This window comes from Ipomoea triloba, chromosome 8 (assembly GCF_003576645.1).
Source record: "Ipomoea triloba cultivar NCNSP0323 chromosome 8, ASM357664v1".
In the NCBI taxonomy this organism is placed as follows: Eukaryota; Viridiplantae; Streptophyta; class Magnoliopsida; order Solanales; family Convolvulaceae; genus Ipomoea; species Ipomoea triloba.
The window spans coordinates 11,302,256-11,315,627 of record NC_044923.1 but is presented as its reverse complement, the minus strand read 5'-3'; the positions used below and the strand labels follow the sequence as shown (position 1 = coordinate 11,315,627).

The 13,372-nt window shown below is 36.9% G+C and overlaps 1 protein-coding gene across 1 annotated transcript; it reads right to left on the bottom strand.

Annotated features, from left to right (window-relative positions):
* Window positions 1-3,485: 3,485 nt before the first annotated feature.
* Window positions 3,486-7,907, bottom strand: LOC116027744 (protein TIFY 9-like). The gene is made up of 5 exons (XM_031269483.1): window positions 7,645-7,907; window positions 7,280-7,497; window positions 6,921-7,008; window positions 6,562-6,619; window positions 3,486-4,025 (listed from the first exon to the last, which is right to left on the bottom strand). Exons 1-5 carry the CDS (start codon window positions 7,760-7,762, stop codon window positions 3,971-3,973), a joined length of 537 nt encoding a protein of 178 aa, XP_031125343.1. The 5' UTR covers window positions 7,763-7,907; the 3' UTR covers window positions 3,486-3,970.
* Window positions 7,908-13,372: the final 5,465 nt, after the last annotated feature.

Here is a 13,372-nt window from a genome sequence, read left to right as displayed (position 1 = left end):
TATGTGGCTCTAAAGCTGAAGGTAGTATGGGTTTCAAAAATTTACATAGATTTAATGTGGCTTGTCTGGCTAAACAAGGCTGGAGGTTGTTTACAAATCTATCTTCTTTAAGGGCTAGACTTTACAAGGCTTGTTACTTTCCGCATGGGAAATTTCTATACGCTAATATAGGTGCAAATCCTAGCTATTGCTGGCGGTCAATTATGGCTGGTCAAGAAACCCTTTGAAAAGGTTGCTACAGACATATTGGGAACGGGATGTCAACGAAGGTCTGGCATCATCCATGGCTTCCAGATATTGATGACCCTTATATTCACTCCCCAATCCTGAATCAGAGTGCAAACTTAAAAGTGAGCTCCCTTATCAACCTAATGACGGAGGATTGGGATTATAATGTGTTGAATGCTATGTTTGTGGCTCGCAATGTTGCTTTAATTAAGAAGATCCTAGTGTCTGTACAATTCAATGATCATTGGAGTTTGAGAGGGGACATTCGCGGTACTTATACTATTAAAGGTGGATATCGGGCAACTCTTGATGCTAACTCTCAAGCCTAGAATACTACTGTCCATTAGAATGCAATTTGGAATCTAAAATTGCCTCCAAATTGTTAGGAACCCCGAACTATTAATTTTGATGATACCAAAGACCCGAGGAGACCCCCCCAATCATTGCTTTGTCTTTTAGTGTTTAGAAGGATGAATCCTTGTCTAGTATTAGTTGTTAGACGAGTCCTTATATTTCAAGAGTACCTTCATATCATTTCAAACAAGACTTCGAGTGAAAAAATTCAAGCCGAAGACTTGAAGACACGAAGACTTGAAGACACGAAGACACAAAGACTGAAGACTATGAAAGTTTAGGCCGAAGAATGGAAGGGTCGAACCATTGAAACCAAACAAACAAAGTTGATTGATTCGAGGAGATGATGAAAGAATGATAAGGTCAATCATTCTCACGAGTACCAAAGGCACTAGACATTCTCTGAGACTTGTCTTGTCAATTGCCTTGAGGTTGGGTATAACCTGAATGTCAAAATGGATCCTAGGTAACGATCCCAAGGACCATTAAATGATTGTCTCTTTATGAGAGACAAAAGACAAATTGTCTTTGTACTAAAGTGGACAAACGACTAGAAAGTACTGACATTCTCAAAAGGCCAAAAATTACCCATTGGATATTACACACTGGCTAATAGGCGTTTGAATTTCAGGTTCCCTCCAACGGATATGAAAATTCACACCTATAAATACCCTTGTTCCTTCTCTTTTGGACAAGGTTGAAAAAGTGAAAAAGGCATTAGCAAGCAAAATATTTTCAGTTTGCAAAAACATTTAAAAGCTCAAAATCACGATCCATATTAAAAAGAGATCTTGTGAAGCTCAAGTGTTGAATCAAGAAGATCAATCACAAGACTCTCAAGTTGGAGAAACACTTTCAACCATTTCAACCCATCTCTACTTGGAGAAGTAGAAAGAGGCAGAGTAGACTTTGAAGAAGTTGAAAAACCTAACCTAACGTGACTGCCGGGCTTAGTGATCAAAAGAGCACGTTGTAGAGGAGATTTTGTACTATTAAGGAGAAAATAGTACAAACCTTCACAAGTTGTGAAGAAGAGTGGAGTAGGCTTCGTTAACAGCCGAACCACTATAAAAACTCTCTCTCTTTCTCTCTCTCTCTATTTTATTTTACGTACTGCATTGCATATCACACTCAAACCTCATTTTCATAAGATAAAGTTTTGTGCAAAGTGAACTTAAAATTTGATAGAATCTCTCTTATCCGCTGCGTTTATCTTTGATCAAGTTCATTCCTCTCAAGGGTTTAATCTTGCAAAAAGTTTTTAAAAATTCCTGTGAGTCTATTCAACCCCCCTCCTTCTAGACTCACATCATTTCAACCGGGACCAACATGTTAAGAACTTTGTGTGGCGGTGTGCTCAGATGATCCTTCCAACGTTGATTGCCATTGCGGGTAGACATGTGGAGGTTGATACTCTATGGCCCTTGTGTTGACAGTTCCTTGAGACAGTTAAGCATATTTTCAGTGGATGCATGCAGGTGGTGTCCTTGTGGCAGGATTTTATTGCGGATTTTTTGCCAAGCGTGGATGTGGATTTTGCTACTTGTCTCTTCGCTCTAACTCAGGACAATAAGGAGACTAAGGGTGTGTTTGGTTGACAGGTTTTGATATAAGGTATGGGTATCAAAGTGATTGTTATTGTTTGGTTGGCAGGTTTTTAGAACACTACTATGGGTTTGGAATACCCCATTAATTGAAAAACTCATACGCTTATTAAATAAGGGTTTCATTTCCCTTCTTCATTTCTTCCCCAACTATTAATAATCATTCTCATTCCACCCTACTATCAAACATGCAAGATACTTCCACCAAAACTCATTACCCTTACCAAGTATTTGATACCCATACCGATTCTGATTCCCCTGTGCGAACCAAACACATCCTAAGCTAAGGTTGGTGGCGATTTGCTGGTCAATCTAGAAGGAAAGAAATGATATCATCTGTAATAATCAATCTTGGAATGCTGATCGGACGAGGTACGCGTCAACTCGATTATTTCATGAATGGTGTGATGCTTTGCATGATGGGAGTGGTGCTGTGGATTCTACCATTCCTGCCGATAATACGACTTCAGTTACTGAAGGAATAGTTTTGGTTTATGTTGACGCAGCTGCGTACCTAAATACTGGCCAAGCTTTTTTTGGTGTTTTAATAAAAAATAGATCTGGCGAATATATTGCAGCAAAAAATGGGCTTGTGCGATGTCTGGATGATCCTCATTTGGCAGAGGCAATTGCGGTAAAGGAGGCACTTTATGGACTAAAGAAATGGGTTTCACCAAGGTGATAATTCACACTAATTGTCAAATGGTTTGTAGTAGGATTAATAGCGTTCTACCTGATTACTCTTTAGCTAGTTGTGTGATCAACGATTGACGTAATTTTCAATGACACTTTGAAACAATGTCTTTTAGATTTCTATCTAGATCAGCGAAGAAGCTGGTTCACGATTTAACGAGAGGTGCTTGTTCTCAACCTAGTCCTTCTTGTTGGCTTTCTTATTTTCCTTCTTGTATTGGACATTTGCTTTAATAAATCGTTGGCAGTTTTCTTTTATATATATATATACACACACACACATATATGAATTGGACTGTTCAAGAGAGTCACCGACAACGGTAATGGTGGCAGGCAGACATGGGTGGCTACCATCGGTGAAACCCATTAGATTTTGTCCATGCAAAAAGGTTATTAATTGAGTTCTCCATAATAAAAAAAAAATTATTGGTGGTCAGCTTGATACTAACAAAATGGTGAGCAATGGAAAGGGAATTCATAGCAGGATGAAACACCAACATCTGAGACGGTCCGTTCTGAGGAACCAACAGACCTGTCATTCACAAAAGAAAGATGAGCCATGACGAAAATCCTAACAGGAACATAAATCATGACTAGCTAATACCAGATGAGAACTGAATATTCTGGATTGATCACAGAGTCACACAATACAACAGAATAAATACAATACAATACAAAATTACTGATAGACTGAAATACAGAGATCCAGTATAACTAAAATACAAAAGTCCTAATGCTCATAAAAGTACAAACTACAATTTAAAATTAAGATAAACAAATATAATGGTGCGAAATTTGAAATAGACCCTAGCTATAATAATACAAATAAAGAGATGAGACCAAACTACCAAAGGAGGAAAAGTCAAGGAAAGTGAAGGAAATTGGTGGACTTGTACTAGTAATAGTGTATGAATACTGGTACTAGTAGTAGTTGCCAATAAATACTTTCCCGAACTTCAAAAACAGTACATCCCACTACTAAAACGTGCAATTACAGTACCAAAAAGTAATTAAGCGATAATGTTCGTTTCTTAAAGAAATAGTCAAACCCCATTTTAGATAATGATGTATCATTAGCCGCTAAGCACATTTCAGTTTCCAAACGCGGAGTTGGAAGGATAAGCATAGGGCGCCGCCATTATGCACCTGTCAAATTTCAACAAACACGTTTTAGTGTCTCCTTATACATAAATACATAATAATACATAGGGTCACACTTGTGTGAGATCATCTCACGAATCCTTATTCGTGAGACGGGTCGGGTCGGGTCAAGGCACCATGCAAATGTCACACTTATATGTGCAAATGTCATACCTATATGTTCAAATATAACACTAATTAAGAATACAATTTTTGTTACTTATTAGAGAAAAAGTAATAAATTTTTCATAATAAGTAATGTTGACAAGTGCCCCACACTTATGAGAGCAAATATAATACTTTTGTGGAAAAATGTAATACTTTTAAATCGAAATGTAAAAGTATTGTATTTTCCCATAAAAGTATTACATTTATCCTTATAAGTAACAAAAATTTTATTCCTGATTAGTATTACATTTGAGCATATAAGTATGACATTTGTACATATAAGTGTTACATTTGCATCTTAACCCGACCCGACCCGACCCGTCTCATGGTGAGACGGTCTCACACAAGTTTTTGCCCCATACATATATATGTGAGACGGTCTCACACAAGTTTTTGCCCCATACATATATATCTGCGTGGAGAAAATTTTATAATCATAAAATCATCATACATCTTTACAAAAAGAAAATAGTTGTATTTTTTTTTATAAATAATTATCATTTTATTTATAAAATTAAATGTCACTACCTTTTATATTTATAATAATATGCATGAATCTTTTTGGCATTGTAGAATTTTTTATATATAAATCATAATAGAAATGAAAAATGTTAAACTTTCTTTGTAAAACTATCTCCTATATTAAGCTCTTGATTGGATATTATATATAAGACTTTAAAAAAGAATTGTTTTCTTTAATAAAAAAAAAAAGATGCAAAGACTCTTATGAACATATACTACATTCTAAGTGTTTTCCTCGTTTTGTTTCAGTAGATTGTGAAATAGTACTCAGGGTGTGTTTGATTCGCACATGAGAATCGGAATCGGTATGAGTATCAAATACTTGGTAAGGGTAATGGATTTTGGTGAAAGTATTTTGCATGTTTGATAGTATGGTGGAATGAGAATGATTATTAATAGTTGAGGAAGAAATGAGGAAGGAAAATGAAATATTTCATTAGGGTATGAGTTTTTCAACTAATGGATATTCCAAACACATAGTAGTATTCTAAAAACCTATTAACCAAACAATAAGAATCACTTTGATACCCATACCTTATGCCTAAACCCACCAACCAAACACACCTTCAATATTTAAATGAATAAAAGCGAAATAAGTTCTATAACGCCTGTCGGGTTATCAGTACTATGAGCACGCCACTTGCACTTCTTTTTTTTTTTTTTTTTTCTTTTGAGAAAAACGTGATTTTCTAAATGAAGTTTCTGACTTCTTTTTTCTTTTCTTTTCTTGGAAGTAATGGAGGTGGTCGACATAGATTAGTCAAGTAGGAAATGGAGGTCAATTTTGGCATCCTTCTAAGCCAAGACGAATGGTATGCTTATTTCTACAGAATTCTGTATCGTTTAACAAAATTTTATCTAATTAATTAAAATTGAAGCCTATGACTAGTATAAAATTTTATACAAAAATTTAAAATATTGATATTTTTATACAAAAATTTAAGAAAATGATATTTTTATTCTTCAATTATATCATGGCCATTTTTCATTCCCAGTTATTTACGAATTGAAGTAACTTTATATTTCCAAATGTCCATGAAGTGATTATTTTAACCTAACATTTAACGAACTCAAGAACATAAAAAATTATTTCACAAATAATTGAAATTTGAAAAGCAACAAAGTTTATTATGAAACTGAAAATGTTAATTTTTTTTTCTTAATTTATAGATGAAAAGTGCTTTTTCTAATTTATTTGTTCATAACAAAAAAAAAAAGTAGAAAATCCTTCATTAATAGCGAAGGATGCAAGTAAGTGACCTGATTTATTAGGTGAATAGGTGCGACATTGTTTTGGTAAAACCGTTGAATTGGATAATGTAACGAGAAACATGTGGTACATTTGATGTTGACCAAATTATGGCTGAAATCAAATGTGGACCAGCTAGTATATAAGAATTAAGAAAATTCTACACAACTTAAAATAGTGATGTCTCTTCATTTCGTTTTATTGTAATATTTTAATTTGGATATTATATATTTTATTTTGACGATATATCTTCTTTAATTTTTGTACTATTTTAAAATATAAATTATAGAAAAATTATATACCTAACTTACCAAGTAGTAAGAATGTTAGTATATTATACCATTATATAACTTCCATTATATTTTCTAACTATTATTACCATTCCATAATGTCATATATTTAATATTAGATATTGATTTTTTTGCATCGCGCATAAAAATACTAATATATAATAGTATCTATATACTAGTATTTTTTATTCACGATTCAATATAAATATCTAAAATCTAAACATATCTAAAATTTTAAACTATTCAAATATAATTATCAATAATATGCATAAAATTGATATAAAGGAGTAATAACGTAACATATAATACAAACCTCTCTTTCCGCTTGAGTAAAAACCTTTGCAGTGACATCCTTCTGTGTAATGGCATATCTGCAATCATAATCCACAACAACAATAAGAAGAAGTATCTTATTTGATTTTGAAAAAAAAAAAAAAAAGTATCTTATTTAAATCTCACGGAATCCCAAGCATTTTAGTTATAATTTCTATGGATTAATTTAGCAACATAAATACATAATTGTATTTACTCCTCCCGTCATTCTTTAAATGCACTCTTAATAATTTCTAATACGGATGTGATATTATATTTTCTAATGTATATCCAACACAAATATTGAAAAAAAAAATATTTAAAAAAAAAAAAGAAAAAAAAAAAGAGAAGCTTGATTACCTCCGCTAAGCTTATCCACGCCGATGGAATGAGCGGAGTCTGAAGTTTGGGAGATGCCTTCATGAGCAAGTCTCAGAATATTCTCCGCCTACACAATTTTTTTCTACTTTAATTATCAAACAGAACTTTGCAAAAACATATAAAGATAAATAAAGATAAAAAAGAGAGAAAACAACAATTTTAGTTATCATATAATCACTTCATTTCCTTTGTTAAGTCTCTTAGAGGCGATCATATTTTTTATTGCCTTTTTGAGACTTGATATTTTGGTGTCCTCAAACGGATGAAAATTATAAAATTTGTTAGTATTTATTTTGTTGCAAGATCATAGAACATTTATTTATATTGTTAAAAAATACCTGGAGCGGATGGACGTCAAAAACGGCGACAGTTCCATTGTAGAAAACAGTCAAGGGAGTAGACTCCATGGAAGGAGAGAGAAGCTGATCCTCCTTGGAAGAAGGTGAAGAAAGATAGGAGGAGGGCTTTGGAGCAGCCAAATCACTGGTGGATGCACAACTGGCGGAGGCAGTAGCAATCACATTCTTAAGAAGCTCCGGATTAATTTTTGAAATGGCTGCAAGCAAGCAAGCAAGAGAAAAATGAAATCAAAAACTATTTCAATCCGATCAACCGGAGAAGCTTAGAAAGAGATCGAAATGCAGCTAGCGATGGAAGCTACTATGCGAGTTTCAGACGGAAAAATAAATATGTGCGAACTAACCACGGAAGCTTCTCCGGCGATCGAAGAGCTTGGAAGGCGGAGGAGGCTTTGCGGCGGCCTCTTTCTCCAGACGGAAGAAATCGAGTTCCACGGGCGCTGCTGCAGATGATCTCGACATTGCGAGAGAGATGAAATCGGATTTCAGATTTCTGCGGAGAGAGCGGTTGAGAATTTTGAGGGAGAAATAGGATGAAGATGAATTATTTATCTATCTCGCGTTAAGGCCGGGTTGGCGCCAGGGGCAGGACAAGAAAGAAAATTTCCCCTGTTTGAGGTTATATAAATATTATATAAATATAATAATATACATATGAAAAATGCTGAGGACCCAATAAAGAATATATATATTCCCGTCATGCATTTAAGTAAAACTAAAAAAATAAAATAAATGATATTTTTGGTTTCATTATTAGAGTACATATTCCCATCATCCATAAAACAAATATAAGATGCATTGAAGTGTAAAGAATACGGAGTATCTTTTATTTGCATTGAGTCTTGTGGACCAATAACTCACTATCAATTGTTATATTGAGAATCAGGTTTCCCCACACATATCAGTATTTATACCGTGTACCACGGTCCACAATGCATTGTTAACCATGTGTCATGACTGATACTGCAGTTGTGTTGAACTGACTGTAGTTGTGCAGTTGTGTTGAACTGATACTGTAGTTGTGCTGATGCATTGTTAACCATGTGTCATGACTGATACTGCAGTTGTGTTGAACTGACTGTAGTTGTGCAGTTGTGTTGAACTGATACTGTAGTTGTGCTGATACTGTAGTTGTGCAGTTGTGTTGAACTGATACTGTAGTTATGTTGAACGGATATTGCAGTTGTGTTGAAAGGGAACTGTAGTTGCCCGTCTAGAACTGCAGTTGTATTGAACGGATGAACGGCGCAATTACAGTTTTTCTTTCAACACAACTCCAGTATCACCATGGTCCATAGTATAATTTGCGCACACATATAGTCGCTATTTAGTAAAATAGTTTTTTTTTTTTTGAATACTACTAACTCTATTACAATGCAGTATCTGTTCATAACTACTTTCTCAACCTATTGAAGCACAAGAGTCAGTATTGTCTCCACTGAGACTCGAACCCACCACCTCCCGTATAAAAGAAAGGGTTTGATGCCACTGGACTACAAGATCCTTGGCAGTAAAATAGTTAGTCTATTAATTAATTTAACTTATTTGATCACTATTGGTTAATCTACACTATTACAGAAAGACCTTCTTCTTCTCTCTCTTCCTCTATCTCTCATCCAAGTCATATATTATTCTAGCATAAACCAACAAATAACCCTTGATAAGACTGTTCTTAGCCTTCTTAATTGGTTTGGCCAATCAACTGACTGGAGTTACAAAGCAGGATTTACCTATGTAAACCCTTGATTTCCTTCATCATATTATTTGAATTACAAAAATAAATGTGACATATAACCTATATAATATAATATGCATGGGACAATCTCACAATCTCACAATCTCAATGGAGTTTGTTAATTTGTTGGTTTGATAATTTGGGATTCCAAATTTAACTTATAGTGAGAGCGATTATTTATTAACTTTTTTTATTTAACTAATCAGCTTACTAAATTTACGAGCTGATTAGATTTACTCTATATATACCTTAGTTTCACTTGTCATTATAAATATAATAGGCATTATTAAAACGTGACATTTTGGAAGATATTCCAGTTGAAGCTTGCGCTAGTGGGATGGTGGGATCCAAGGCGTTGGCTAGGCAAACACGCAATCCCACAAGAAGAAGGTTTTCTGTAGTGGATTGAGGGGGCCAAAACAATCTTTCACCTAATTTAGGGAGACCAAACAAAAAAAAATTATTATTCCTACCTGTCACCTACTGATCGATGATTTTTAGATGTGTATTTTCTTTTTGCTTTTTTTTTTTTTGGAAGATTAGATGTGTATTTTCTATGTTTATATTGATTATTACCGACATTTTGATTTGAGAAATATTAAAGAATATTGATGAAGGTAATAATCTTACTGGAAAGTAATTTTGAGTAAGTAAACAGACCAGTAGTAATTTTGAGTGCAAGATTTTGCATGTCCTCTATTTGCTATAGTGGTTAAAGTATTTTGTTATAGTGGTTAAAGTATTTATACAAGCTAATGTGTAATTAATTAAGTCTAATAAGTGCAAGGACTTCATACTCAATGCCCATAATTAGTGCAGCGTTTTTCGTAACATGTGCAATAGTTCTGTGTTAAGTGCAATGATCTCACCTGCTCTTACTCAGCTCCCGACCATTGATCCTCAACCATGGATGGCTGAGAGTAGATCTCTGTGGGTATCAATTCGGTAATAACACTACCGAATTTACAAATGTTTTAATTATTAACCGAACCAAAATTTCTATTTCGAAATTAACTAAACAGAATTTTTTTTGTTAATCGCTTGGTTAACCAATTAATGGAATGAAAATATTTTAGTTTAATTTTTAAAAAACATTGAAATTTATAAATAAAATTTTTTTTATTCATACTTTCACACAATAAAATAGTCATTTATCAATATATAACTTATAAAAAAATTTAAGAAATAGTGTAATAGTATGATTTATGAATTATAAAAAATTAAAAGATATATAAGCACGTAATTTGGTTAATTCAGTTAACTGTACTTTTGAACCAAATTAATCATTAATCGAAATTCTAAAAATCTTTAATCATTAACCGAACCAAAATATTTTTGTTAAAAAACGGTTAACTGAATTTTTTCGATTCGTTCGGTTAATCGTGTTGTTACCAAATTGTGCACGCCCCTACCTATTTTATTTTATTTTATTTTCTTCTTTTCTACTTTTCTCGTTTTGTTTTTGTTTTTTGATTTTGCTTATTATAAATTATTTATTTATGTTTTTCCCTTTATATTTATTTATTTATTCAATATTGCACCTATAGGGACTACGACTTGAGTAGACCGAGCTCGGTAGTCAAACAAAGCTCAACCCCATTGCCCTTACTCTATTTGTTTGTGTTTTTTTAAACCCCACTTTTATGATTTATGCCAAAGAAAATCACAAAATTCTAACTGAAATTGTCATGATTTTGAATTTCGGTACATGCGCGGTGACAGGGTAATTGGGTACCCGACCCGGAACCATTGGCATGACCTACTACCCAAGACACCTCACTCCTCAGCATCAAAGCGCAACGGTCCAACTCCTCAGCATTGATGACCAACGTTCAGCTCCTCAGCATTGATGACCAACGTTCAGCTCCTCAGCATTGATGACCAACGTTCAGCTCCTCAGCATTGATGATCCTCAGCATTCAGCTTCTCAGGCATTGATGACCAACGTTCAGCTCCTCAGCATTGATGATCTTCAGCATTCAGCTCCTCAAGCATTGATGCCCAACGTTCAACTCCTCAGCATTGATGTCCAACGTTCAACCAACGTTCAACTCCTCATTAATGCTCCGTTACTAAGCTGAGAGGGATAAAAAGACTCACGACCACATAGTGAGGGACGACACTTCTTACCACACTTGAACTTAGACAAAACAACACTGAACTCAATTGTACACTGAGCACTGCACTCAATATTGTACTCAAATACCAAAACACTATATCAACATTATATTCAAATAGTACTCAAATACATACCGATAACATTATTACCGCCATTGGTGCTTTCATTGAGAGCCGAGATCAGATCTCAAGCTAAAATCACAAAATCAAAAAACCACTTAGTTCATCTCATCACTATCAATGGTTATGCATCCCGGATCCAGCAGCTCTCATGGTTCTCATCGAGTGAACAATGGTCACCCCTCGGGTGATCTTCGTAAATAACTCAACAGTAACCACATGGGAGATCGCCGCAATGGTGATCTCCGTAGCCAACTCAACAACAACCACGAGCACTTCCTCCTCAAGTGCATCCGTCTCCTTCACTTGTGTGTTCACCTCTTGTAAGCAGTGGCGTTACCCAGTGAACGCTGCTCCCATCCAAGTAGTGGACTTACAAGCAGTGGCGTTATCAAGTGAACACTACTCCCATCCAAGCCGTGGACTTCCAAGCAGTAGCGCTTCCTTCTCAAGTGCGTCTGCCTCCTTCACTTGTGCGTTCACCTCTTGTGAGCAGTGGCGTTACCCAGTGAACGCTGCTCCCATCCAAGTAGTGGACTTACAAGTAGTGGCATTACCGAGTGAACGCGGCTCCCATCCAAGCCGTGGACTTCCTCAAGCGGTGAGTGGCGTCACCTCATCAAGTAGCGCTGCTCCTCAAGTAGCGTCACCTCATCAAGTGACGCTGCTCCTCAAGCGGGCGTCACCTCATCAAGTGGCGCTGCTCCTCAAGCAGCGTCACCTCATCAAACGGGCGAGGTCACCACCTCAATCACATTAAGCGTTACCTCCTCGAGCAACGTCAACACCTCAAGCGGCCTCATCAAGTGGCGCTGCTCCTCGAGCAGCGTCAACTCATCAAGCGGGTGTCTCCTCATCAAACTGGTGTCACCTCATCAAGTGGCGCTACATGGGGTGTCACCTCATCAAGCTGGTGCGTCACCTCATCAAGCGGGTGTCACCTCATCAAACTGGTGTCACCTCATCAAGCTCCTGCACTTGTGCACTCGCACGCCTCCTGCACTTGTGCACTCGCATCCTCCACTGGTGCATCCGTCTCCTCAAGTGCGTCTATCGCCTCCACTGGTGCATCCGCCTCCTGCACTTGTACATCTGCCTCCTTCACTTGTGCGTTCACCTCCATAAGCAAAAGGACTTAGTAGTTGGTCATGGTCTGCCCTGATCAATTTTGTTAAAAAAAAAATAATAAAAAATCTAAGCTCTAATCCCTTAGGGCCGGCACGAGATTCGATCTCGCTAGCTATCTAATGGGAGAGTGTTTTTCTAAGCCCAGCCAAGGGCTTGAATTTAAAAAACACCACACTCTAATCCCTTAAGGCCAGCACGAGATCTGATATCGCTAGCTACCTGACGGGAGAGCCGACCTCGGAGGGTGTTTTCTGGGTAAAGCTTAAGGCTTTGCTACGAAAACACCACACTCTAGTCCCTTAGGGCCGGCACGAGATCCGATCTCGCTAGCTACCTGACGGGAGAGCTGACCTTTGACCGAACCTACGGATGGTCGAAGTGAACTCACGCAAGAGCCCTGAGCAAAAAAAAAAAAAAAAAAAAAAAAAAAAAAAAAAAAAAACCAAAACCGTGACCTCGGCCCAACGCCGAGGTCATGCCCATCGTGACCTTGGCCCAGCGCCGAGGTCATGCCCATCGTGACCTCGGCCCAGCGCCGAGGTCACGCCCCGTCCATCGTGACCTCGGCCCAGCGCCGAGGTCACGCCAGACCTGGCCTCGTGCCGAGGACGCAACTAAAGAAAACAAAAAAAAATCACATGTCATTACTCCCAAACCACCTCTACTACTCTCGTTGGCTAGGGAGTGGGGGGACTGGTGACAGGAGAATTGGGCATCAGCATTGATCCAAACCATCAGCAGCTCAGCATCAATGCTCAAACGGCAACATACCAAATTTTCAGCACAAGTGCCAAGCTACTACTCCCTAGCTACCTCAACCATTCTCGCCAGCTAGGGAGTGGGGGGCTGGTGATAGGGTAATTGGGTACCCGACCCGGAACCATTGGCATAACCTACTACCCAAGACACCTCACTCCTCAGCATCAATGCGCAACAGTCCAACTCCTCAGCATTAATGACCAACGTTCAGC

Bases quoted from the DNA above. Each gene is read 5' to 3' on its own strand.
- LOC116027744 (XM_031269483.1), bottom strand. From the start codon at position 7,762: ATGTCGAGATCATCTGCAGCAGCGCCCGTGGAACTCGATTTCTTCCGT. The intron at 7,498-7,644 runs GTTAGTTCGCAC...GCTTGCTTGCAG, and splicing joins TCGCCGGAGAAGCTTCCGTG to CCATTTCAAAAATTAATCCG. The intron at 6,620-6,920 runs GTAATCAAGCTT...TTATGATTGCAG, and splicing joins CGTGGATAAGCTTAGCGGAG to ATATGCCATTACACAGAAGG.